We start from the raw sequence: 26249 nt of genomic DNA, 5'->3' as shown, positions 1-26249 counted from the left end.
GATGTCTAACCCTGCGCTGCACTTTGAATGTCAGTGAGAACATAATGTTGTCTCTGATTTGAGAATTCAGATCCTGATAGTAATGAGGTCACTGCTCTTATGTAGCAAGTGTTTAGTTTATAGTTATTTAATTGTTGGAACAAGCACATTCAGAATGGTTTTCTGGAAAATAAGTATAAAGATGTATGAAATGGCCCCAAGTGATAGTTACTCAGACCTTTATAAAAATATTTTCATACTTGTATGCTGCCCTAAGGCAGTGGTCGGCAAACTCATTAGTCAACAGAGCCAAATATCAACAGTACGACGATTGAAATTTCTTTTGAGAGCCAAATTTTTTAACTTAAACTTCTAACGCCACTTATTCAAAATAGACTCGCCCAGGCCGTGGTATTTTGTGGAAGAGCCACACTCAAGGGGCCAAAGAGCCGCAGTTTGCCGACCACTGCCCTAAGGTATTAACCTTAAATCTATCGTCTTGATTTTATAAGCTCACCAAGGAAGCCTGATGGAAGTGCTTGCTTTTACTATAGAAATTGGCACTTTAGCTTTATGTGAAGGATATTATTTTAACAAATAACTGACTCTAATAAAGTATTTTATTGTATTAAATAAATGCCTGAGACTACTTTGTTGTCTTTTTCAAGAGATGGTCCCATTTGTCAGAAGGATGCAGGAGGGATTGTGTCAGGACTTCAGCCCTCTTCTTTATGAAGTTTAAAGCTGAAGACACATCACAGCTGAAAAGATTTGTAAGTCAAATCCCATAGTCACTTTGATTTAAAAGTTCTACTTACACGTCTGTTAGGTAAAGCCAGGTACATGAATTTCAAAACACACCCATATTTGAATGCACAGCGGAGTACCATTCTGCAAGAGGTTCTTAAGAGAACTTCGGTTTAATAAACAAAGCTAAATGAGAAAAATTGGAGTTTGCACTGACATGGTATTTAAACAAAACCTAAGGGCTGAAACTCAATATTTAGACAAACAACAACACAGTCCACTATTTACTAGGCAAAGAAAATGGTCCACAGCAGGTGGCACACAGAATTCCTATATAAAACAAATGTCACATATTTTGCTTTGAGGAAACATAATGAGTTGACGTGTCACTTACAAATACATAATATAAAACGCACAGCCCCTAAAACAAAAATCCATCAAATGTTTTTTAGGTGACTTGCCCTATCCCCCCTCACCCCTTTACTAAAATAGGCCATTCTGGTAAATTACTGGCATTTGCCGTTTTGTCTTTTAAAAATTAAAAGAGTGACTGGCATATGGACTATGCAGAGTGTAAGAGAAGTGTCTTACAAGAAGGGGCCTGAGTTGGCTGAAACATTTGGACAAGTGTGTCTCAAAAGGGTGTGTCCAAGTTTCACTCCTGTTTCTCTTAAAGACAAAAAATACCTTAGGAACTATACCTGGTGCCCAGCCCCTGGAGTGACTGTTTTCCTCCTGTCACCCTCAATGTGAGGGAACACTGAAAGCCTCTCTGCTCCGACACCGATCCCTTTGTCTACACCAGGGGAGACCGCGCTGCCTTGGGCCCTTCCGTACCCGGGTACAGCTGGGTGACGGTGGTCCTCCCGGCCGGCATGAAGTAAGGCATCTCCCTTCTCTGAGTCCTGTTCACTTTCTCAGAAGCAACTTGGCAAAATCAGCATTGGACATCTTGGGAGCCTCGGTGGCCTCTGAGGTGGTGGCCGCTGGCTTCAAGGCAGGGCCGTTCTCGGCCTGAGCTCCGGTAGTGCTCGGGCGGTGCAGGGCGCGAGGCAGCAGAGAAAGCTGGGTCCTTCCCTTCCCCCGCCTGGAAGAGCAAACACTGAATGTACCCTTTCAGAGTAATTTGTGACCCCTGGCCAGCATCTGGCTGTCGGGCTTTGTTTAAACACATGGATGCAACTAGCAAAGAGGACTTTAAAATACTCAGACTGAGAAAATGTGACCTTAAAGACATCACAAGTGTAATTGGCAAACACCAGGAAGGGTTGTGCTGTGGGGACATGCTCTGGACACCCTGCTCCGGGGACTACAGTGGACAGCAGACCCTGGCTGGCTGTCCTAACGTGCTGTGCTAAGAGGAAACCAATCCCCCGTGGTATGACGGGACAGAGTCTGCACTGGCTAGCATGCACATACTTACGCTCCATATATCTGTCGGGGTACAGTGGGGCCACCTGGTCCTTTCCTTGCTTCTGGCTTCTCTGGAACTTTCCTCTGAGGGGGGTTGCTGATGGCCACTTTGATGACATTCTCTTTGATAGTCATGCCATCCATCTTCATGACAGCCTGTGACGCCTGGGATTCATTTTCATATTCCACGTAGGCCAGGCCCTGAAAGAGGCCAGAGCCGGGTCAGGTGCTGCGGAGCCAGGACGCAACTTCCTCCCTGAGGTTGGGGAGTCAGGTCAGGACAGGCACCCCATCAACAGGTGACCTCCCCCACCACTGCCATCCTTTGTCTACAGGTTTATTCCCTGCCCTACGCTTTCCTCTTCACTTCTGTAACGGACTGTAACCTTTGTAAGGTCAGTACCTCTTGTAGGTGCTCCAGCAAAAGAAAGAAAAAGACCGACGGACCAGTGTAAATCCAGCTATCCTATCGGCTGAGGTGGCCTGGACAGGGGAGCAGCCCACGTGTGCCCTAATGTCTGTGCCTTTGTGCCCTCCTTATTTCATACTTTAACTCTTGATTAACCTGGATAAGGGGAGGGGGGCAGAGAAGAAAGGTAATACAAACTCATGTTAAACAACATGGGTCCACTACTCGAAATGGGGTGCAAAGAGGATTTAACAAGAGACCAGAAGGAGGTGGAGGGAGCTGAGGAAATGGCTGGAGGCCGAGTCCGGGCAGGAAGGAGACTGCAGAGGGCAACCCCTCACCCCAAGGCCCCACAGTCTGGACTCCGCACTGTGCTCCCCTGTGAATTCATGCTAGTTTTTTTTAATGCCTTGTATTTTTAGTGCAATTAGATGCAATTAATCCGACTCCAAATGCAAGCAGAGCCTAATGTACCTATCCTTCACCTGTCATTTGTTTCTCAGCAGACAAACTAGGAACCCACCCTAGACCCCAGTGATCTCTGCACAGACGCAGAACTGGCTTCACCGGAGCCTGGAGGGCTGTGTGCGGACCGTCCACTCCGACACTGACCTTTGGTTTGCCAGCCCGGTTGGTAACCAGCCTGATGTCCTTCACGGTGCCATGAGCCTTACAGATCTCTTCGAGTTCCTCTCTAGTGCAGGAAAAGGGGAGGCCCGAGATAAACAGCTTGTGTTTCTCCAGGGCAGTGCTGTACCTGAACACCTAGGAAGGAAGGCAGGGAAACCAACAATTAGAGGCCCGGCCAGGCAGACCAGAGCTGACCTGGGTGCTAGGAATTGCTAACTGGGCTTGTCACCACTTCCCTCCTCTATAGAATGGCAACAATGAAAGGAGCTCTTCTCAGCGTTTGGGTGGGGATCCCCTAAAGTGATACATAAAACATTTAGCACAGTCCCTTGTCACTCCTATGCACTCGATGGACCATCGCCATTATTACGATTCCTCGTTTTATGATTATGTATCAGCTAATGCAAGCTCCAAGTGACAAGCCATGAATCAGACCTTAATTAACCAGCTCAGAACAGAGTATAGCTATTCCATGTATGTTTGCAATATTAGTTGCTGCACCAAAACCAATGTTTGGTCAGTCTCTAGCAGCCCTGCATGAAAGTCATTCCTTTTCCCCCACAAACATACCTTGAAGTCAGGATTTTTGCTCTTATCCACACAGGGGGAAACAAACATTGGCCTCCCGCCTACATTCTTCCGGTCCAGCTCCAGCGCCTGCAGGGCCGACTTCTCCTCCTTGAACTCCACGTAGCAGTAGCCTCGGAAATCGCCCCGGTTGCTGAAGATGGGGCGGACCTCGGCCACTTGCCCACAGGCCTCGAAGAGCGGCCGCAGCTTCACGTCCGGCTCCTCCATGCTGTAGGGCAGGTTGCTGACGAAGACGGTGACGCTGTCCTTGCTGCTGTCGTGGGGCACCTTGGGCACGTCCCTCTTCTGGGCGGCGGCCCTCTCCTGCTTTGAGGGGGGGGTGCCGTCTGCAGATGCGCTTTTCCCAAAGAGTCCCGTTTCCGCTTCCAGGTCTGGTGCCTCTGCAGCTGCAGGAACGCTGTTCTCCAGCTTTCTGCGCTTGGGAGGCCGCTCTACAGGTTGTCGGGAGAAAAGCCGCAACAATGACCTTTCCTGCCTTCACTGAGCCGGTCCCCGTACGTGCTCTGCCCACTGCACACGGCCAGGCTGCAGCAGCGGCACGTGACCAACACCCGCTCCTCCCTGCTGACCTGCAAGCACCACACCTGCCAAGTCTTTCTTGGCCCACAGGCTTGTCCCACCACTTTCTGACTCTGATGACATTCGGATGAGGGGGCTCACTCAAGTAGAAACAGTAAGTCCTCTCTGTACACTTAGTTCTCTAAAAGTCACGGGGTCTGAAAAGTACAGCTGGCAATCCAAGGCCCCTCTCCTGTAAGGCTCAGGTCAGCAAGGACAAGGCTTGGGGACCTGCGTTTAAACAAGCACTTAGGTGATTCTGAGTGTGTGCTCCACGTGGCCACACTTTGGAAAGCTCTACGAAGGGTTTACAGTTCCTAACTACGTCCACTATTGTCGTGTCCTTCAGAGAGTTGAACATTCTACTCCAACCCATCTCCCCGCTTTCTTCAGAGGCACAACCCTGAAACCCATTTGTCGTTGGACCCCCACTTCCAGACCCTTCCACCAAGTTCCCACTGCTTCCTGATGAAGTCTAACCCTGCACACTGTATTCAAGAGCATCCCTGAGTGGGGCCCAGCCAGCTGGCCTGCCTGCTGCTGCAGCCTCACCACCCATGCATGCACCGGGCACACACCCAGTCATCTGCTGCTCAGAGAGAATGCCAGGCTGTTTTGTGCCTCGTGCTGACAACGGCTCTGGCTTCCCTTCTTTCCCTCTCAACAGTCACTCACTCCTCCCCCGATGCCAAGGTGCACACATCACTCTCATGAACTCTCTTGTAGGAGCTGATCCACTCATGCCTTGACTTCCACCATAATTCACATCTCACCTGCCACAGTCCCGATTACACACCACCACCAGTCACGTGGCACGTTTGCCTTATCCTGCTAGACCAGGAGCTCTGAGGGGCAATGAGCTGCCGTGGTCATTTCTGAAGGCCCCAAAAGGTGGCTCCATTCCCATTTCCCTCTGGCTGACAACTTTGTACCAGGAAAATGTACAGAGTTCCTTCATGTCTAGAGACAATTCTTTACCTTGACTGACTTTGCTGAAATAAATCTGACCCACACTTGCTCATTCCTGAAGTTGCATGGCTGACAGAAACACTGGTTGAAAACTCTACCGACTCAAAACCATAGGTGAGGGCAAGAAGGCAGGTGTCTGTGCAGGTGGGACTAGGCAATGGTACGGGACACTGCACCCTGGGCGGGAAGAAGGGGATGTCAACATGGGACAGGAACAGCTTGGGGTACGGAGGCCCGAGTAGTGAGGATGACACCACAGAGGAGGGCAGTGGAGGCAACAGCACAGTGTAGGGAGTGGAGCACAGGTCCCTTGCAGGGCAGTACCTGGCACAGAGGTAGGCAGAGACAGGAAGGGTGATAGGGTGTCTTGCCAGCACCTGTTCTCAAATGGTTCAAGAAAAAAAAAGTTCTTTGTACTGTTTTTTTGCAACTCTCTGGAAGGTTGAGATGTTCCAAAACAGTGTTTATGAAAAGCTTTACCTTCTTCGTCGTCGCCCCACTCTTTCTCGTCATCCTCATCTGCTTTGCGCTTGTCTGCGCCTCTGGTTTTTTTCTTTTTCTGCGCTTTCTTCTCAGCCCGGGCTTTCTTCCGGTGCTCAGCCTTCTCCTCCTCTTGCTGGGCAAGGGTGGCTTCCTTCTCTGCAGCCTGGAAAATGGGGCATATGGTGCATCACTGGACGCAGCAATGACTCTACCGACTTGTGATGAGAATGGACCAACGGGGCCAGGGAGTGGGAATTCGTTACCCAAGTGACAGGACGCGATCATGGAAAATGGGCTCACACCTTTCCCTGCCAGGGCTTTTCCGGCCTCTCGGGATCCCTCTCTCAAACCCACAGTATGTCTCACAACAGCCCCGTACTTATTCACCACGAGAAAGAAAATCATCTAAGAAACTGGGGTCCTAATTAACTTGGGGTGTTCATATTCCAATCACTAGGCTAAGTGAGGCTCTTGTTAATTATTTTTTCCTTTATTCTAGTAAATTTTAGGGACAAAATTCCCCTACTACATAAAATAGTACTATTGCTCGTGCTAAAGTTTAAAGCTGTTCTAAAAAATAATAAAAGACTGATTTAAATATTGATTCAAATATGTCAGAATAAATACTTTCTAAGCAAAAGACATGTTTTAGAAAGACCTCAAAGGTTTTGACAGAAAATATTCATCGCAAACACAGTCAAAACAGCGATCAGAGGGTCCCAAGGCTTCCTATAAACACCTCCTTACCTTAATTCTCTGCTCATTCACACGGGCTAATCGAGTTTCGGTTTTCTGAACAGCTATATCCCAATCTTCTAAAGTACCTTGATAGAAAAAGAAGCAAACTTTCAGTTTGGGGGTTTGGGAAGCTTTTCTTAATTTCCCCACCCTCAGGAGAGCTCTCCCCTTCGAGAGTCAGCTCCCCATTTTAAGGTGATTTCACTGAAAGTTTTAGAATTCCAATAGTCCTTCCAAGGTGTGATTAAAACGTCCCTTCTCTTTCAGAAGAGACTTGAAAACCAGAATATGATTACGGGTGCTCCCTGGCAAAGATTATGAAAACATTCCAATGCAAAAGGTGTAAGACATTTACATTAAGACAGTTGAGCATCTCAAATGATAAATGCTGTTTGGATGTTTCATTTCAAGTTCTGAGGGATTCCCACCCAAACTCCAGACCACTGCCAGGGACAAATTCTCTATTTTCTTCCTGGAAACAGGCTCCAAACTTCGCAGGTGATGCACACATCACTCGTTTGCGCCTGTGCTCCTTTGGCGTGCATGACGTGCTGGAGCAGAGGGTCTCAACTGGAGTGATCCTGACCCCAGGGATCATCTGGAGTCATTTTTTATTGTCACGACTGAGGGTAGGGAGGCCAGGAATGCTGCTAAAGACACTACGATGCACAGGACGGGCCCTCTACAAAGAATTCTGAAAACCCATGCTAGAACTATACGACGCAGGGTCCTCCTTGGATCTGGAGATCTCAGAGGATTCGATCTCATGGGGAGCACCACGTGACAGTCAAGTCACAGAGTGCCACTCAAGGGGCAGCCGTACACAGTCTGTCCTTACAGACTCCGAGCCAGAAGCAGAGCCGAGGGTCCCACCTTCTGTCCTCTCCATGGTGAGCAGCACTTCACAGACGTGCTCTGGGTAGTCACTGGTGCACTGGACGGCCCGGTGCAGAGCCTTCCTGCAGTGCTGGGTGTCGCCGTGTGCCCTGGGCAGAAAGCAAACAGGCTGCCACCAGGACAGAAGCAGAAGGCACACGAGGGAGGGGCAGCTTCTCACAGGCAGAGCCACAGGACCCGCAGCTCTGGCTCCAGCCCCCTCCACATAGAGGGCTCCTCCACCAAGTACAATGTTGTAGCAAAGAAAACACTGTTGGTGTCCGGGGTGCAATCTAATCTAGTTTTTCCATGGAACACCATTTTCACTTTCTAATATGTAAATATTAGAGTCCTAGATAACTCACAGAAACAAAAGCTTGGGGGGGGGGAGGCTCCTCAAATTTTAAGAGTGCCAATGGGTTCTGAAACCAAAGTTTGAGAACCTCTGACCTGAAGGAAAATTCAACAAGCTTTCACAGTGTCATCTCTGGGGGTGGAAATATAGGAAACTTTCACTTCTATGTTCAAGATCTACTGAAGAACAAAGCTGGTCATATTCTTTGTCTTCCCCATGTTATCAATATTACTGGGCATACCTTATTTATGTAAAGTTATTTAGAGCTTTGTAACAGGTGCACTACAATTGCATTTTCCTTTTTTAAACAGAAAAGTCTCGAAGAAGATACCCTAACAATTAATGGTGATTACGACTGGGTTCATAATTGTAAATAATTTGGAGTTTTTTTTCTTCTGTGCTTTTTAGTATTTTACACTTTTTATACAAAGCAAATATAATAAAAATAAATAGTTCCCCAAAAAGTCAAATAAAATATTTATGTCCAAAAATCAAAACCAACCAACCAAAAAAAAACCCACCAAAATTTAAAAGAAACACCTAGCTGTAATAGCACAGACACAAAATACTATGCTAGGTTCTCTAGCCCGGTCCACTAGAGAGAGAGAGAGATGAAGGCAGGTGGTGGCCCACTGCAAAGAGCAAGCCCAAGCCAGCCGAGGTCAGCCAAGATCAGCCAGGACTGAATACAAGTTACTCCTGACAACGCACCGCCACCCCACCCAGTTCATTACCTTTCCAGGCTGTAATACTCAAGCCACATGTTGGCATACTTGGCGTTTCCTTTGGTCATGATGCTATCCCAGAGCTCCCGAGCTTTCTGCATATTATTACACAGTCGAGCCTAAGATGCATTACAAGGCCCAGTTAGGAAAGCACCTGAACCTTATGACACCAACACCCCTTTCAAAACAGACTTCAGACAGATAAGCCTGAAAAGCCATCCCCTAACTATCACTGACGTAAGTTCCTGGCATTCCCCAGGCTGCCCTCCATGGTAACAGGCCCAGGCCAACCACGTCAGCCTTTCTGCAGTGACCAGCCTGTGTCTGCCTAGGCCTCTTGCTGAGAACAGAGTGGGAGCCTGTGGGCACTACAACAGTACGGACTAGTTACTTGTTTTTTATTTTTATCAAACATAACTATATGGGTTTAATCTGAGAGGCAGTGTAGAGAAAGAAAGTCTGATCTAGAAGAAAATGCCAGCTCCCCACTTACTAAGTGACTTGGGCAAGTTGCTTAATCTCTCTGAACCTCAGTTGCCTCATCTTGAAAATGACAACACAAACACCCACCCAGAAACTACCCGGTGAGTGTTTCTTTGGCCTGACTCCCTCAGAGAATAAAATACTGGAATTTTACAATTCTATGAGCTGATGATCAAGGGCAGGTCCCATGTCCTCCTCCACTTGGGGTCCTTGGTCCAGTAATACCAGTCAACTCATGATACCCTGTGATTATTTGTCAAATCGCCTGTCTTCCACAGTAGATTAAATCTTACCAGTGCAGGGAACCATGTCTACCTCATTTTCCCAGCACCCAGTCAAGTGCCTGGGCAAACAGTACCCACCTGATACACTCTCATGAATGAGACACTGGGCAAGGGAGAGAAGTACATGAGTGAACGCCTGGCGTTCAGACTTTGCTGCACACCTTCTTCCTGGGAGCTAATATTTTCACTAAGATATAAACAAATGTGCACGAAGCTGGGTAAATAGCACAGGTCCCTAAATAGCCTAGACCCGTGGTCGGCAAACTGTGGCTCGCGAGCCACATGCAGCTCTTTGGCCCCTTGAGTGTGGCTCTTCCACAAAATACCATGGCCTGGGCGAGTCTATTTTGAAGAAGTGGCGTTAGAAGAAGTTTAAAAAATTTGGCTCTCCAAAGAAATTTCAATCGTTGTACTGTTGGCTCTGTTGACTAATGAGTTTGCCGACCACTGGCCTAGACCATCAGCTGGGATTCTGACTCAACTTCAGCCACACTAGTAGACAAAGGCCCTTCAAAGGTAGATGAAACCGACGGATTTGTCAAAAAACATTTACCTCGATCCTGGCCCAGTTCTGCATGATCATGCAACTTGGATCCCCACTCTCATTGAAACCTTTAAAAACAGAATTAATCAAAATTAGAAAGTAATTTAGAGACCAAGAGCCTTTGCCTGAAAAGGCACCTCAACCCAGAGCAAGAAATGCAACTGGACAAAGCAGGGGGTCGGGGCCACACTTACGTTCTTCCACCTCCTGTTTCAGATACTCCAAAGCACGAGTGAAGGCGGACCGCAACTCTTCTAGCTCTTTACTGGAGTCTAGAAGCAAAAGAGGTCTGGCTTAATGAAACCACATACCACATCTTTCTTTTTATCGCACACTGAAACTCCCAAGGGCCTGTTTATGCACCTGGCATCATGCTGGGGACACAGAAGTGAAATTGCCAACCCCCGCCCTCATCACAAGTGGGCAAGAGACACTGGAGCAGAGCACAGCACGCGCAGTATAGTGACAACAGTAAGTACGAGTACAGGGTGCCGTGTGCGGTCTCCCCCAGCCAGCAGAATGGCTGAAGGTCACGTGCAAGAACAAGTTAGATGGGGGTTCTGGCTGCTATTCTTTTTGAGGGGAAAGGGGAAAGAAAAGGGAGACCTGCAGAGGCTTAAAGATTTACTAGAAACACAGCAGTCTTACTTAGAGAACTATTTTGGACATATAGAAGGGAGAGAAGAGGAAAATACAAAATGAGACAGAAGAAGCTAGCAGGAGCCAGCATAAAACATAAGGACCATTACTCCCTTCCTTTACAATCCACAGCATGACTTGTTAAAGACTTAAACCACTAAAACTTTGGGGGGGGGGGGTGGTTACCAATGGCTGGTCTATAACATTTGCCCAATCACAATGTATGTGGGCAACTAGAACCTCTCACTAAAAGATATGTTAAGAAAAAACAGTTCTGATATAAAGCACATGAACTTAAATACCTTGTTTGAAATCAACCCTTCTCCTCAGGTAGTCAAGGTATGCTTGCCAAATCTCCACATAGTCAGTGGCCTGAATGAAGCCAGCACTCAAAGCTTTCTCGAAGGTCACTGGAGGTGAAGAAAAAGAGAGGGTTTGTGGTCAATTAAAAAAGAAACTAATATAAAGTTATCAAGATTATTATAAAAACCTTTACTGACTATAAAATACTATATGATTCAACATCATAATAAGATGCAATGTGCTAGAAAGAAATGTTCCAAAGGAGAGTTACTGCAGCAAGGCACACGCTGTGTTCTAGAAAAGGCAGTATGAGTTCCAGGTCAAGTACGTTTGGAGAAAAGACTCCAGGGAGATCACAATAAACATTAGCATGTTAAAAAGCTCTAAGGAGTCAAAAGTACAACCAGTTTACCTCCCACTTAAGAGCCCTTTTTGTCACTACTACCCACTCTCCCAAAGGAACACCCTGGGGAATGCTGATTCAATGACTTCCTCTAGCTTCTGACTTGGGACAAAAAGCTTTGAAGGCTTCCAATAGAAACATTCGCACCAGAAATCACTTGATGGTCAACTCCATGTCTTTCCATGGCCAAGAGGTACCGACTCCACAGGGCAACTGTCCAGGGGCAGTTTCTAACAGCGCGACTGTGTACAGATAAAACCAAGTCCTTTACTTTCAGCTGCCGGTCCTAGGACAAAGAATTCCAGGGTTAGGAGATAAAAATTTACCGTTAAAAGTTCACCATCCACGAGACATTTCCAGAACCACCAAATGACAAAAGCAATTTCCTTAGAAATGTCTCTTGTGACTGATTTCTTCAACAAAGAAATCACAAAGGGAGTGAAAGAGAAGAGAGGTGGAGAGGGCAATCTACAGATTAAATGTCCAACCATAATGTATGGATCTCGTTTGGATCCTGATTCAAATCTGTTACACATACATAGTGAAGTATTTGCCAAGGAAATGTGATTTCTGGATTTAATATAAAATAACACGGAATGGGAAAAGTAGGTAAGGATACAGTGAAACTACATTAATGCCATTAGGTCATTGTTGAAGCTGGCGATGGGTACATAAGGTTGCAGTTTACTAATCTGTCTACATTTATGTGATTGCATTTTTCCATAATAAAAGGTTAAAATTTTTTTTAAAAATTTAATCTGTGATAAAGTCTTCAATAGTGAGACTATGTAATCCTAAAACACTAGGAGGACTTCCCTAGTGAGCTGACAAAGAAGGAGGCTGAAGGAAAAATGAGGACCAGCAGAGATGAGCAGCATACAACTAACTCCGAGCACTCTTACTGGTTTTCTTTAGATAGACCCCAAATTGGTACAAGTGAAATGAAACCGGAATAGTTATCTTACTAGGTACTGACTGTAACGGATCCATAAGTCTGGAACCAGGCAGTTCTCAACCAGGGCACGCTCAAAGATCAACTGAATGCGAGCAGGATCGCCGATTTTCATCTCAAAATCGATGTATGCTTGATATTCGGCCAGCCGGGGAGCCTCTGCCTCCAACTGGACAAAGGAGAAGGCAAAGGAGATGAAACGAGCTGCTTGACACTGTCAGGAAGCACAACACGTCTCCACATTCAATCTGGTGAGACTGGCTACTCCAGGAACCACCACCAATCCCCTCGCAGAACCTCTGCACATCAGGGTCCACAAAAGTGCCCCGTCACTGCATTAGCTACAAAAGCTCCTCAAACCCTTTTCTAAATCCATCCCTGGACTACAGGGAATTTAAATGAGGAACGGAATGAAAGAGAAACACTCTTGCCAATGACCAATGCAAGCCATCCTTCCAAAACAGAAGTTACTGTCATGGCCTACTGAGTGGAGGACAGAAAGCAACCACACTGGAGTACCCCGGGGCCTTGTGCTAGTTCAGGTTTCTCATTCCAAATATCAGCTCCTGCCAAGCACAGGTACACGCAGAAGATGGAAGAGGCTACGCTGAATGTTCACTGACCCGATCAAAAATCTTTTTGAACAAAACCCTCTTACTTGACTTGTTTGTTTTCTTTTCAGCCACACTCTGCTGATAGTGAAAACAAAACTGAACTGGCTGAGGCTGTCATTAATGAGGCTTTCTGAAATAAATTACATACAAATCATTTACATGTAAAAGAGAGAGGAAGCACATGCAGACCAGCGAGAGAGCACACATGTTCTAAACATAGAAAGAAGCTGTCTTAGAGCTGCAGTTCCTAGTAATAATGACAAACTAGTGACCCAGACACATTGTGCCATTGAAAACTAAAACTGCTGGACTAAATATAAAAAGCATCCTGAAAATCATCAACAAACTGGTAAAGAAATACTAAGGACAAGATCTAAGTGAAGGTGGTTAAGTGAAGGGTAAGCTTTTGCTGGCCTAGATATATTTTTGATCTTCACAACAATCCTATGAGGCAGGTATCATTACTATCCCCATTTTACTCAATGCAAATGAAACACAAGGAGGCTAAGTACAAGCCCAAAATCAGAGCTACTAAATGGCCGAGCTAAAATTCAAACTGGAGGTAGCCTGGCTCTCAATATCTGTATTCTTTAGGCCATGAGAGAGACCAAAATCAAAGCCAAGAAGCCCAACAAACCACAAGCAGGATAAATACAATGATATTCACACCTGGACCTACAATAATGAAATTGTAGGACATCACACAAACCAGTGAGATATTAAAACCAACCAGAGAAAAAAAATAACGGTTACCTTCAAAGAAGCAAGAGTTAGACAGACAGCTGACTTCTCAACAACAGAAGCCAAAAGACAGACAGATATATTTAATTGCTGAGAGAACACAACTGTCAGTCTAGAATTCTATATCCTGAGAAATTAACTTTCAAGGAGAGCAACAAAGTTTAACTTCTACAAACAAACAAAAACCGAGAAAATCTGTTACAAGCATATGTCCAGTGTGGGAGAGTCTCAAGGATAGACTTCAGGCAACAGAAAAGTGATTCCAGATGAAAAATCCAGGACGCAGGAAGGAAGAGGAAAGAAAGCAGGACACATGCATGTAGTAAATGTAAACAAACTAGACTGTGCGATGCAAAATTAACGATGCCTGTAGATCAAACAAAAAGGCAAGAAATAAAAGATCACAAAAGACTAAGTCTGAGGACCGGTAAATGAAGTTAAAAGTATTCTCAGACCAAGAAAGAGAAAAAAATGCCACTTACAAATAATACTGTATAAAAAATCACTACTAGTCAACACAAAAAATCCAAAAAAATCCATCAATTATTTTTAATTTTATTTACTAATTTTTAGAGAGTGAGGAAGGGAGGGAGGGATGGAGAGAAACATGGATTTGTTGTTCTACTTACTTATGCATTCACTGGTTGATTCTTGTATGTGCCCTGACCAGAGGATCGAACCCACAACCTTGGTATATCAGGATGACACCCTAACCAATTGAGCTACCCGCCAGGGCATAAATTATTAATATTAGTAATAATTTAGCAAGTTAGGTAAAAAAATTAATATAAAAACACATTACATTTTATATACCAGGAGCAACTAGAAAATAAAATCTTTAAAAAGATATAATATAAACCAGTGGGATGGCACAGAGAGGCCAGAAATAGACCCCCACATAAATGGACAGCTAATCTATGAGAGATGTGGGGCGGCACATGGGTGAGGGGAGAGTGAATTAACAGAATGAGTGCGGAAACAACTGGTTCTCCATATGGAAAAATGAAACTGGACCCTGCTTCATACCACACACAAAAATCAACTCCAAATGGAGACCTAAAAATAAAACACTAAATTATAAACTTCCAGAAAAAAATAGAGCTAAGTACATTAATGACTTCAGAGTATAGAGTGATTTCTTAAGCATAACAAAAGCACAAACAATAAGGAAGAGAATGATAAATCCATGTACATTAACATTAAGACTGGTCATGAAAAGATGCCATTTTTTAAAGTAAGAAGATAACCACAAACGTGGGGGAGAGGGGGCAGATTCTGCAATAGCTACAATCGAAAGGAAGATTTAAGTTCCAGGACCCCCACAAATCAATTAGAAAGAAGGAAAAAAGATAAACCAAAAGGAAAATGTGTCAAAGACACTTTTCACCACAGAGGCACTTCACAAAAAAGAAAATCTGAATGGCCCATAGATGTGAAAAGATGCTCAACCCCATTAGTCATCAGGGAAATGCAAATTAGAACACCAGTTTCAGACTCAACAGATTGGCTAAATTTAAGTATGTCAATGTTCAAGATAACAAAAGCAAGGAGACATCTCAGGTCCTGCTGGAGGAGTGTACACTGGTAACCTGGCGAACAGTCCCATTCCTAGGTGCACACTTAGAGAAACTCTTCCCCGTGTCCAAGAGATACGTGCAATGTCAAAGCAACGCCGTGGCTGCTAGCAGACACTGGAAATAACCCAACCAAGAATATGGATAGATTGTTTACATACAGATAACTTTATAGCAAAACAAATGGGCTGTCACTATACTTATCAATGAGTAAAACCCCAAATCAGGTTGAATAAAAAAATATACAGCATGACTCCACTATATACAAGAAACAAACTTTAAACAATATATTAATTAAGGATACGTTCACAGGTTGTAAAACTATAAAGAAAAGCAAGGGAATGAGTATCACAAAAGTCAGGAAAGTGATTACCTCGGGAGAGGGAAGAGGAGGCAATCGGACAGGGGCACATAGGAGACTTCTAAGGTACTGGCAATGTTCTATTTCTTAACCTGGGTGGTAGGTACATGGACGTTCACTTTATTATTAGTATGTAAACTGTGATATGCATTTATACACTCTATATATTTCACAATAAAACATGTTTTAAAGAAACTGTTTTACTTGCAACTACCGATCAGGGAAAAGCTTACAGAGAGAAGTTTACTGTAAAAGCAGCCAACACTTACCAGTGCTTCCTCATAAGGTTTGTATTTCTCCAGCTGCTGTAGTGCTTTGTGGTAGCTCTGAATTACCGACTCTGGTACTGGGTCTTCCGACCACTCTTCATACTCTGCAAATGTTGCCTCCATATCTATTGAAAAACGGATTCAGCCCCTTGGGTCTTGTAATTGGATCTTAAGAATCCAAACATAGACTAAACCTTGAGAGTCAAATGCCACTAACCCCTCCCACATCTGTGGCCATAGCAGCTCTTACTGACCAAATCCTGAGCTCTTCTGCTGAGCTCACATTTGGCCTTAGACTCTGTCTCAAAATACTATCCCAGGCAGTCCTACCAATTAATCAATCAGAATTAATGAAACTAATAGCAAAGCTTGAACAACACTTACCTGGCACTTCCTAGGTTCTAAGTATCATAGCCATTAACTCGTCTGATCCTCACAAGTCTATGAGGTGGGTTCTACTGTGTTCCCCATTTTGCACTGTCCACAGGAAATGGCAGAGCGAGGGTTTGAACCCAGGCAGTCTGGTTCAAGTTCATGCGCTACTCACTATGCTATGCTGCCTCACACTGGGATGAGATGAAATCTATAAGCCAGTTCCACTCTAGCCTTTTCTGCATGACACCCAAAGATTCAACTGGAGAGACACTTTATAATTTGTTAAATGAAATCCAAATAAGCTGTGAAGTAAAATGAGAAATAACTTCCTGGCTCAAGTGGTTATCCAGAGGTTCTGAGGGTGCACAGAACACCAGGTCCAGGGAACAAACAAGATGGCAGCGCCAAACTCTTCCCGTGCTCGGAAAAATCCTCCCCGCGCTGCTCCTGCTCCAGCTCCAGAACCTCAAAGGCTTGGCTTGCCAAAATACATTCCCCCAAAAAGGAGAATCCTTACCAAACCCCAGGAAATTCAGGTATGAATATTTGCGATCCATGGTGCTCCGGAACCAGATCACCCCACCGAGGGATGATCCCGGCCCACGTGAACTCCCCAGCTCGTGGGAGAGGGTACTCAAGAGAAAATGCTCCAAATGGAACTCTGCTCAATCCAGCTTCCCCAGAAAACGCAGGGAGTCAGTTTCCCTATTCCTTTCAGAGACCCCCCTCTCGGCCTCTCCAACAATGTCCAAACGACTGGGACTTCCTGCCTCTGATCCTCATAACTAAATTGAGCATTAATAATTCAAGATATATTTTACCAAGGGACTCGTCCATAGTGACACTGTCCAGTGAGAATAAGGACACCAGCCACATTTGCCTCCTGGGATGCTGGGAAAGGCCTAATCACATGACATACCCCAAAGCATTTTAAAAACCACGAAGGGCTGGCTCTTGTCTTACCGTAGAGTGGGATTGCCAACTGTCGCCGGAAGAGACTGTGCACTTTCTCCAGCTGTGAATCAAAGGTTTGTTCCCGGTCAAAAGGGGAAAGGAAGCCAGCCATGGGCTAAAGAAGTAAATTTGTAGTAAATGACAAACTTTGGTCCTTTCTACCTCAAAATTATTTCATTTAAAAAAAATTATTTCAACACATTTTTAGTTCAAACTAAAAAAAAAAAAAAAAAAGTATGACCTCTCACACACGAGGTAATGCCTCGGTAAACATGAAGGCAGCACTGCCGATTTTTCAACAGGGACGTAATTCAAGAATGAACCGGGGCTACTTTAACAATAACGACCTAACCATTACAGGGCTTCACTACGTATCAGTAACTGTGTGCACCCACACACACACAGTGGAGAGGGACGGTAAGACTCTGGAAGTTGTAGTCTAAAAACTGCATTTCTGATGGCGTCAAATCTCTCACAGTTATTACTGGACATTTTTGGGGTAAGGGGGTGGGTAAGAGGTTGTGACATGGTTATTTCTGTATTTTATTCTGGAACCAGTAACTAAAATAGTATTTTTAAGTATCAAGAACAAATTGTAGGGTCAGGAGCTTTATAGTAAAGAAATCATTCTTATCTGCCAAATTGGCAAAGACCATTTTATTAACTCTGTCCCTCCAAGAGCACTTACAGGGACAGCCCGACTATTCAAAGGCCAGCACAGGCCACGGAGACGGGGAACTCACCCGGGCAGCTTCCACAATCGCATTTTCGAACTCCCGGTAAGCCTCCCAGAGGGCCAGTCCTTTGGTCATATGTAAACCGACAGACGAGAGCGCCCTTTCAAACACAGAGCGGACTTTGTCAAGGCCACCTTTCTGACCAATCCCACCGACTGAGTACTGGCCATACTCTAGCCAAATGTTTGGACCTAAAAATGAGAAGAGTTCTATTAGTTCACAACATGAAATACCCAAATACCAAAAATGAGGCATAACAAAAGAAATGTGCCCACCAAAATAGTACTCATTCATGCAAAAAGGTAACAGCATCATCAACAAGCATCCCAATTCACCTATTCTAATGCTGCAGGTTAAAAAGAAAGTATACCTAAACAATGTTCCTAGCAGGTATATTCGTTGAGATGTTGCTGAATAAACATTATATGCCACGTGGTAATATGTAAAAAGACCATGATCACAAAGCTTATTTATTAAAACTGAAGGAACTCAGTGATAGATTTCAATGAAAATAGTTAAGAATCTGAGTCAATCTTCAGAAAGATTTCAAAACCTAGAGTTTTTCAAAGTGAAAGAAAAAAATTAAAAGCAGCAATACTGTTAATAGAAATCTATTTTAAAATCTCTATTTTTAATGATTTTTAACAATGACGACAAAAAAAGGCTTGGTTGCTTTGTTCCTTTCACTCTTTTTAAATTTTTATATACAACAACTTTAAGACCAGACCAATGAATTAAAGATCTTTATGAATGCATCAATTCTTACTGTACATGGTCTGCCTATACTTTTCAAAGACCTGAAAATATTTTCTATTCACTAACTTTGTAAAATAAAAATACCAGAAAGATACAGAAGCCAATTTGAGGATGACTATGTTTTCCTGAGGCTTGCTTTTTCCTGAAGTAGGTTTATTTCAAGAACTTAGCCAAAGCGTTAGCCACTCTGTGTCATGCACCCATGAAGAGCTGCCAGATGGGCTGCAAAATAAAAACGGAAATGAGCTAGCTCTTGGAGGTGAAGGCCTGAGTGAGGGGAGGTCAAGTTTACAGATGGTCTGTGAAACGGTTCCTCCTCTCAGAGAAGGTAATTTTCAACAGATTACATCATGGCCCCTCTCAACACTTAAATAATCTAGACAGGGACAAATATTATAAACAGCATTTTAACTCAGAAAGCCCAAGCGTACAGAGCCCACAATGACTCTGAGAGACAAAGGAAGGTGTCACTGGATCCCAAGTTCCCCAACAGGCATGAAGCTCCGCACAAGGCTCCTCCAAGACCCAGCCTGGTTTTCAAAACCTCTGAGGACCCAAAGGGCCGAGCCATCTCCGACTACAGGAGCATGGACCACCCCCAGAAATCACTACTGAGTACATGCTGAGAAATAAGGAAGGCCATCCTGGCATCTTCAAATATGAAAAAACATAGTTAAAAACTAAAATGCGAAGAATAGAAAAATAAATAAATAAAAAGCAGGCAAAGTGGCTTCTGATCATTCAAAACAAGTGACAATTTGCACACACTGAAGCTCCCGAAAATAACACAAGGACCCCTTGGGCTCCCATTCAAAACTACTTATGAGACACCCTCTAAGGAGCGTGGTTAGCTAGTCCCGGACCCACAGCAGCCCCGGAGCAGCTGGTGGAAGGGCAGGCACGCTGTCATCAGCACTAAGTGACAGCGGAGACCTGTCGGCAGGGAGGACTGCAAACCCTAAGGGACGGGAAACCATCACGGGCGGTCTGGGGAAGGACAAAAGATCCTTTAGAGAGCGAGCTGGTGCCGTTAATGACTCTGAGACGTGCAGAAAACAAGGGAACATCATGTACTTGGAACGCAGAGATTCTAAGAGGCCACAGGGCCGGCACCATCTGAGCCAAGACACACGATACCTTTTAAAGGCACATTCAGTATAATTTTATATTCACCAAACACCTATTATTTTCATTATTTGAATTATAAAAAGTAAAAAAGTTTATATTCTTCTTGGCTGGTAAAGGTACACAAAAATCCTCCCCCTCCGGGCAGTCTACCTACTAAGTGCTGACACTGCTCTCGAGGGGAAATGCCCAGAGTGGAGACTGAGGAAAATCAGATGGGGAAGAAGGGCTTAATTAAAGGAGCTGGGAGGGGGGGGGTATTTTTAATGCTTTTTAAAGCATTTTGTCCACAGCACTGATGTGCTCCCCAATGTCTGTAGAGACAATATTTAGAGAATTAACCATCAACAGGGAGGGTAAAGGGACTTAAGGGGAAGTCAGGCATCCACACTCACTTGCACTGCTGAACGGTCAGCACCAGACCAGGGAGCTCTGTGGTGGGGGAGGGTCTGTACCTCGAATGCAGTGGTGGCTACCGGAAGCTACACGGATAAAATCTACAGAACCACACACACATACTGCACCAAGGTCAACTTCCTGGTTTTGATTTTGTACTACTGTTATAAGACATTGGGGAAAACTGGACGAAATAAGTACATAGGACTTCTCTGTGCTACTTTGGCAATTTTCTATAAATACAGAATTATTTCAAAATATGAAATTTTAAGGTTTTTAATATGAAAAATAAAAATTCTGTTCAAAACTTCTAAAAACCTATTCAATGTGTAAAAGGTGACCTTCAGTCATCTGGAACTAAATTCTTCCTGCCAGATAAATGCTGGGTGTGAGTATATTCATCCACTTACTTAAATATTTCTTCTACTTGTACAGGCAGACCTCACATATTGCAGGTTCGGTTCTAGGCCCCCCACAACGAAGCAAGTATTGAAATAAAGCCAGTCACACAAATTGTTTGGTTTCCCAGTGCATATAAAAGTTATGTTTTCACTATACTACAGTCTATTAAGTGTGCAATAGCAGTATGTCTTAAAAATATGTACATACCTTAATTTTTTAAAACTTTATTGTTAAAAAATGCTAACTCTCATCTGAGACTGTTGGTGAAAATGGTGCTAATACACTTGTTCAACATAGGTTTGCCACAAACTTTCAATTTGTAACAAAAAAAAAATAGCATCTGTGAGATGCAATAAAGCTAAGTGCAAGAAATACAGTGAGGTATGCCTATGTCTTAAAACCAAGTATCTTCAACTGAAAACCCTAGACAACAATAATAATAGCTGAACTCAATCTTCCTAATTGCTAGACGAATGCTGTCTTCTGAGCAGCAGCATCTCACAACACGATCCACACAGCAGAGACTGCTGCAGGTGACACTGCCGGGCGCCCTGGAAAACGCCCCGAGAACTTACATATGTAATCCTTCACGGCTCTCTCAAAGAGGTCGTACACGTGCTCTCTGTCCAGGCTGTCCACGGCCATGCTGATCTCGTCGTGCAGCCACTCCAGCCAGAGCTCTACAAGACAACAGCCTCCTGTGTTACCACCTCCCTCCCCAGAGGGCGGTCTGAAAGCAGCAATGCACTGCGAGTCATCAGCAGGCAAGCGTTTCATCATCTTACACAACCTGGCCAGGTCACAAAAACTCAATTCTTAAAGCCTGCACGAAGCACAGAAGTTTATGGCCCCAGATAAGATCAAATCACTAAAATCATAATATTCTACATTGCTGGGCACTTCATGGTTTGCCAATTCGGTGTCCATAAAAGCAGCCTGGCTGGTGAGGTGTTACCTTCTGTCAAAGGGAAGATCTCACTCATCTTCTGGCGGGCCACCCTCACTTTGGTGAGCTCCCCTTCCAGCCGCAGCAGCCGGATCAGGTCCACGTGGCAGTTGTAGTCATAGACGTTGATAGACAGCTAAAAGGAAAAGAAAGAGCAGTTGAAATTTAAAATGCCATCATCAAAATAACTTAGCTTTTTTTACCATTGGTGACAATGCACACGTCTGTCACAAACAAAATAAATGTGCTACCTGGGAGAGCCTCTGAAACAGAAATGAAACCTTTATCCTCAGGAAAAGGAAGAAAAAAGATCAATACAAGAGGCTTTTTATAACAACCATAAAGTTCCCTCAAGTCCGTCACAATTCCCGTCAGCACACACTTGGTTCTCTCTGAAATACAGGAAACATTCTAATGAAACAAATAACAGTGTGGCCTTAGGCACATTATTAAGTTTCCTAAGCCTCCATTTCCTTACCTTTAAATGGGGAAATCACTGTTTTCTGACCCATAAGGTTGTGAGGATTCTAAACATAATTTAGTAACGTGCTTTAGCATATGTCAGGTACACAGGTAATAGCTCTTTTCTACCAAATAAAAAATAAAAAGATCCCTATTGGTAGAAATAAGAATGACAACAGATTGATATCTGTTGAAGCTGAATAATAAGCACATGAAGATCTATTTCTATACCTGAAACTTTTCAAACTAAAAATTAAAACAATAAATTAAAATAAGTGCTTAAAAAGCTATCATACATCCGAGACAAAAGAAACTATAAGAATGTGTTACTATCTGACTTACACTCTTAAAGAATAGCTAAAGGAAGTTCTTCAAACAGGAAGAAAATGATTAAAGAAATTTTGGCATCAAGGAGAAAGAACAAGAAAGAGCAGAAAAGTGGGTAAGTATAAGTTACCCTTCTCCTTATGTGTTTTCTAAATTGTATGTAATAGCAAACATTTTAAGACTATCTGAAACCCAAAACAATGATACTTAAAAAGCAGGGATGGCAAAAGAGCATAAATGGAAGGCAAATTTCCACACCTCACTCAGTGGTAAAACATAAATACCGGGAAAGTCAAATAAACTGATTTCATGACCCATGGCCATGACCCCAGTTTGAAAAACACCGATGCAAAAAAATAAATGCAAAAAAAAAATTTGAAAAACACCAATGCAGAGAAACTCTTATACATGTTCAACAGTAGCACAGTTCAACAGAAACAATGTTTTGTTGTAGCCTGTTTGTAATGGGGGGTTGAGGGGGGGGACTACAATAGCAATCCAAATGCTAGAACTGATCAAACAGTTGTCAAAATGAATAAACTGCAATGACAAGTAACGTGGATGAACGTTAGAAACCCTCTGCTGGGTGGAGAGCAGTCCCAGAAGATTATGTATAACATGACGTACTTTTTTAAAAGCTCAAAAACAAACAAAAGTGGACAACACACTGCTTAAGGATGCATACCTGAGTGATAAAACTGTATGTTTTCCAAAAGAAGGAAACGCCCAAGATTCAAGAACGTAGTTACCTGGGTTTTAGGAGGGGGCAAGGGAGAGAGGGAAAGGCAGACTGGGAGGGGGAATCGCCCACAGACACATGCAGCAGTACCCATGCAGGTCTAACCCGCAGACGAGTGATGGGGTAAGTGTGCTCATTGATTACCACACTGTATCATTTACAGATGTGAACTGTGCTTGTATGTATCAATTCACATAAAAGATAAAGAAGAATAATAACAGATAAGAATATGACCTAATTCTTTCAAAAACCTTCAAAGACTTGGAGTAAGGTTCTCTTACACGTGATTATAAAGCTTGACAAGCTGAGCCCATCCCATGATTGTGTGATGGTTCGAAAGGGGCTGGACTAGGCCAGGACACGAACGCTCTGTCTCCCCTGGTTCTCAGTGTCCTCACCTGCACCAGGAAGGAGCTGGAGCGAACCTCTGGTTCTCGAGTGGCTGTCACGACTCTGACGGGTCAAAACTGACTGTCAAGTGTGGCACACAAGTAACAAGAATTTAAAAAGTTACGTTTGTGAAAGATGTGCTTTCCTCACTAAAGAACATTCTAGGCTCTCTCTGTCCCTCACCAACTCACAGCTACCTGGGTTTGAATGTTTTCTGAGCATGGAGAGGGTGGGAGAGCCCTTACCGGTTAGTGTGAGGAATGCCTGTGCAAATATCCCTCACATGAGCACCATGTGTAATTCAGAAGAAAAAGGTATAAAAGACACGAAGTAGAGGAACTGCCTCTAAGGTGATTTTGGGTCTAAATGTCTGATTTCTAGGCCCAAACAATGACGACAGCATATATAGGAGGTGCTCTGAAAGTCTGTACATGAAATGCATGCTGAGATGCATTTAGAAAAGGTATTTTCACAGAGCTCACTCAGCACTGACAAGTGAGTACACACGCTGGTCTATTCCGGTCTCAGAACTTCATTAACAACAAAGGATGCTCTCCACAAGGAGGCGGCTTAGCCAATGCACAGAGTGAGCTAACTGATTTCCTAACTCCCTAACGGCACACCCTGGACCTGGAGTGGGGGGTGGAGCAATAACAGGCCTGTGAAAGGACACATGCTACGCGTGGGAAAGGCAGGGAAAGGAGAAAGGAGCAGGCCTTGGATGGCACCTACTATGTGTCAAACTCTGCCAGCAGTTTTACACACACTGTGTCACTTAAGGTCCACAATAGCCCTGCGTGTGGGGAGGGGGGGACACTACAACGACCCTCGTTTTACCAACTGGGACACCGTAGGCTCTGAGACTGAAATAACTTGCACGTGAGAAAGAATGTGCTCAAATTCACGCCCCCCCCTCATACCCCCTTCGTGGACCCCATAGATGGGTCTCTGGTTCTCTCTTCCAGCTGGGTGTGCCCAGCAGCAGGCACCAGCAGATGCCAGGCAGAGAGGTAGGCAGGGTATTCCTCCTCCTACCCGGCCCCTGACTGGAAACCAGGCTGCACCCCTTGACCAAAGGCCTTGGCTCCTCTCACACGCCCTATCCACACCACCTTTCAAAAAACCGGTGTCCCGCCCCTCCCCTCTTCAGGCCTGAAGATGGACACTGGTCCTGCTGTGACTAGCCCTGGGATTCTAACCGTCCCTCCCGATTTCCCTGCCCATCCTTCACAAAACACGGCAGTCCCTTTATTAACCTTTCCACAAATTATTCTAATTTAAATCTCCTGCTGGGACGCTCGATTACACCGGAGTTAACAGAGTAGATAGAGATCACGAGGTGCCGGACAACTGACTGTCATTGCTGCAATCGCAATTACACGACACGGAAGTGTTGCGCCCAATTTACAGACGAGGAAGCTGAGGCTCAAAGACACGAAGAAACCCGGTCAAGCACACACAGCTGGGGACCTCCTACAGCTGGGGGCCTTAGCCTCCAGACGCTGAAATCCCTACCTTTCCATTTCTATGATCGTCCTCAAGGTCAATATCGCATTTCCTACCACATCATCCTTCATCGCCGTTCCTACAGGGAAATAGCTTCCCGGTGTGGTTAGGAGTGGGAGGTGTGGAGTCGGTTCCAAGTGCAAGACCTGACTCCCCACTTGCAGGAAGTGTAACCTTGAGCCAGAGAATTCCCTCCACTCAGAGCCTCCGTTTCCTCGGTAAAACGGGGGGACACACGTCCGCCTCCCTGGGTCGTTGTGAGGATGCAATGGGATAACGCCTGCACAGCCCCAGGCAAGCGCCCCAAACGCTGGGAGCTGCGGTGGTGAATAGCGGGTTTGCTGCCCCGGCGGCTTTATTACCGCTCCGGGCCCGGGAGGAGGGTCAGGCCTGGGAACCTGGGGGAGAGGGGGACCCCGCTGCCCACCCCCGGGCGCACCTGCTCCTCCAACCGCTCAATCTCCAGCTGGTTCTTCTCCTCCTCTTCGTCGTACTCCCACTCGTCCTCGCCGGGGGAGCTCTCGGCCGAGGAGGCCATGGCGAACTCCTCATCTCCATCGCTCTCACTCACGCCTTCCTCCTGGTGCTGGTCGCACGCTGGCCCCATGGTCTTGTAGGTCGCGGTGGCCACAGCGCGCGTTAACACCTTCCTCCTAGTCCTGTCCGCCTTCACCTCGTCCTCCTCGCCCTCAGCCTCGGGCCCCGCCTTGGGATCGGTCTCCGGTTCAGCAGCCGATGCCGCGGCCGCCGTCGCCATCTTGCGCTTCCAGCGACTCCCGGGTTTTCCCTGGGCCGCCTAGGACCCCCTGAGGGAGAGGCTGTCCGCGGCGCGCGCCTGACCAAAAACCTCGTTGTCTTGCCGCCTGAAAGGAAAATGTGAGCTTCAGGTGACATTTGGGAAAATCTCTAAATACAAGAAAATCATATTATTTTTATACACTTATGAAAGTTCTCTTGAGGAAAAAAAACAACCTCCCTAACACGGCATGTGTTCCGTCTCAACTTCGGACAGAACGGGGTCCTTGGACAGGAAGTAGGACCATCAGAGGAAGTCCGGGAGTGAGCGTGATGACTGTAGTTAAGGGTTTGGCGCCATCTTGAGAAGGTCAAAATGATTCTGGGAGTAAACACCTTACTGCCTGGTGTGACCTGGCGCGTGGTTCAAGTTTCCCCACCAACTGACCCTCAAACGCGGGCAGAGGAAACCCCAGGTCCTCAGGAATCGAATGCACCATTCATGAGAAAAACACATTTCCCAAAAAGATTCTTCCCCCTTCATGTAATGCCTGATGCTTAGTAGGCGTTAAAGACACGCGAGAGTTTTTTCGTTTTATAAGATCTCATTCTGCACACCAACATTAATAAATTACATTACTAGGCATTTAATTAGAAACTCTCAATTGCCAGATATTGTCATATATAAGTTGAGTTTACTGTTGTTTATACAGAAATAGATAACATAGACATATGCATTTTTAAAAAATCAGGATAGGA

At 44.9% G+C, this 26249-nt stretch overlaps 1 protein-coding gene and 1 long non-coding RNA gene across 2 annotated transcripts; one reads left to right on the top strand and one right to left on the bottom strand.

The window, feature by feature from the left end:
• Window positions 1–400: 400 nt before the first annotated feature.
• SART3 (spliceosome associated factor 3, U4/U6 recycling protein) lies at window positions 401–25590 on the bottom strand. Its single transcript, XM_008142501.3, has 19 exons — window positions 25195–25590; window positions 21341–21467; window positions 20961–21065; window positions 17713–17897; window positions 16979–17030; window positions 15641–15765; window positions 12095–12250; window positions 11277–11415; window positions 10726–10833; window positions 9979–10056; window positions 9794–9852; window positions 8483–8592; window positions 7391–7503; window positions 6527–6603; window positions 5777–5942; window positions 3749–4200; window positions 3161–3313; window positions 2150–2340; window positions 401–1813 (listed from the first exon to the last, which is right to left on the bottom strand). Exons 1-19 carry the CDS (start codon window positions 25510–25512, stop codon window positions 1636–1638), a joined length of 2892 nt encoding a protein of 963 aa, XP_008140723.2. The 5' UTR covers window positions 25513–25590; the 3' UTR covers window positions 401–1635.
• On the top strand, window positions 2336–3854 carry LOC129148140 (uncharacterized). The gene is made up of 3 exons (XR_008555322.1): window positions 2336–2413; window positions 3055–3178; window positions 3783–3854. It is a non-coding gene; the product is annotated as an uncharacterized LOC129148140 (long non-coding RNA).
• Window positions 25591–26249: the final 659 nt, after the last annotated feature.

Source organism: Eptesicus fuscus, chromosome 23 (assembly GCF_027574615.1).
Source record: "Eptesicus fuscus isolate TK198812 chromosome 23, DD_ASM_mEF_20220401, whole genome shotgun sequence".
In the NCBI taxonomy this organism is placed as follows: domain Eukaryota; kingdom Metazoa; phylum Chordata; class Mammalia; order Chiroptera; family Vespertilionidae; genus Eptesicus; species Eptesicus fuscus.
The sequence above is the reverse complement of the archived record's forward strand: the minus strand, read 5'-3'. Positions and strand labels throughout refer to the sequence as shown.

Excerpts from the sequence above, each read along its gene's own strand:
- SART3 (XM_008142501.3), bottom strand. The coding sequence starts at position 25,512 with ATGGCGACGGCGGCCGCGGCATCGGCTGCTGAACCGGAGACCGATCCC. Across the intron at positions 15,766-16,978 it reads GTTGGCAATCCCACTCTACG|ATATGGAGGCAACATTTGCA; the intron begins GTAAGACAAGAG and ends GTTTTTCAATAG. Across the intron at positions 10,834-11,276 it reads TGACCATCAAGTGATTTCTG|TGACCTTCGAGAAAGCTTTG; the intron begins GTGCGAATGTTT and ends CTTCACCTCCAG.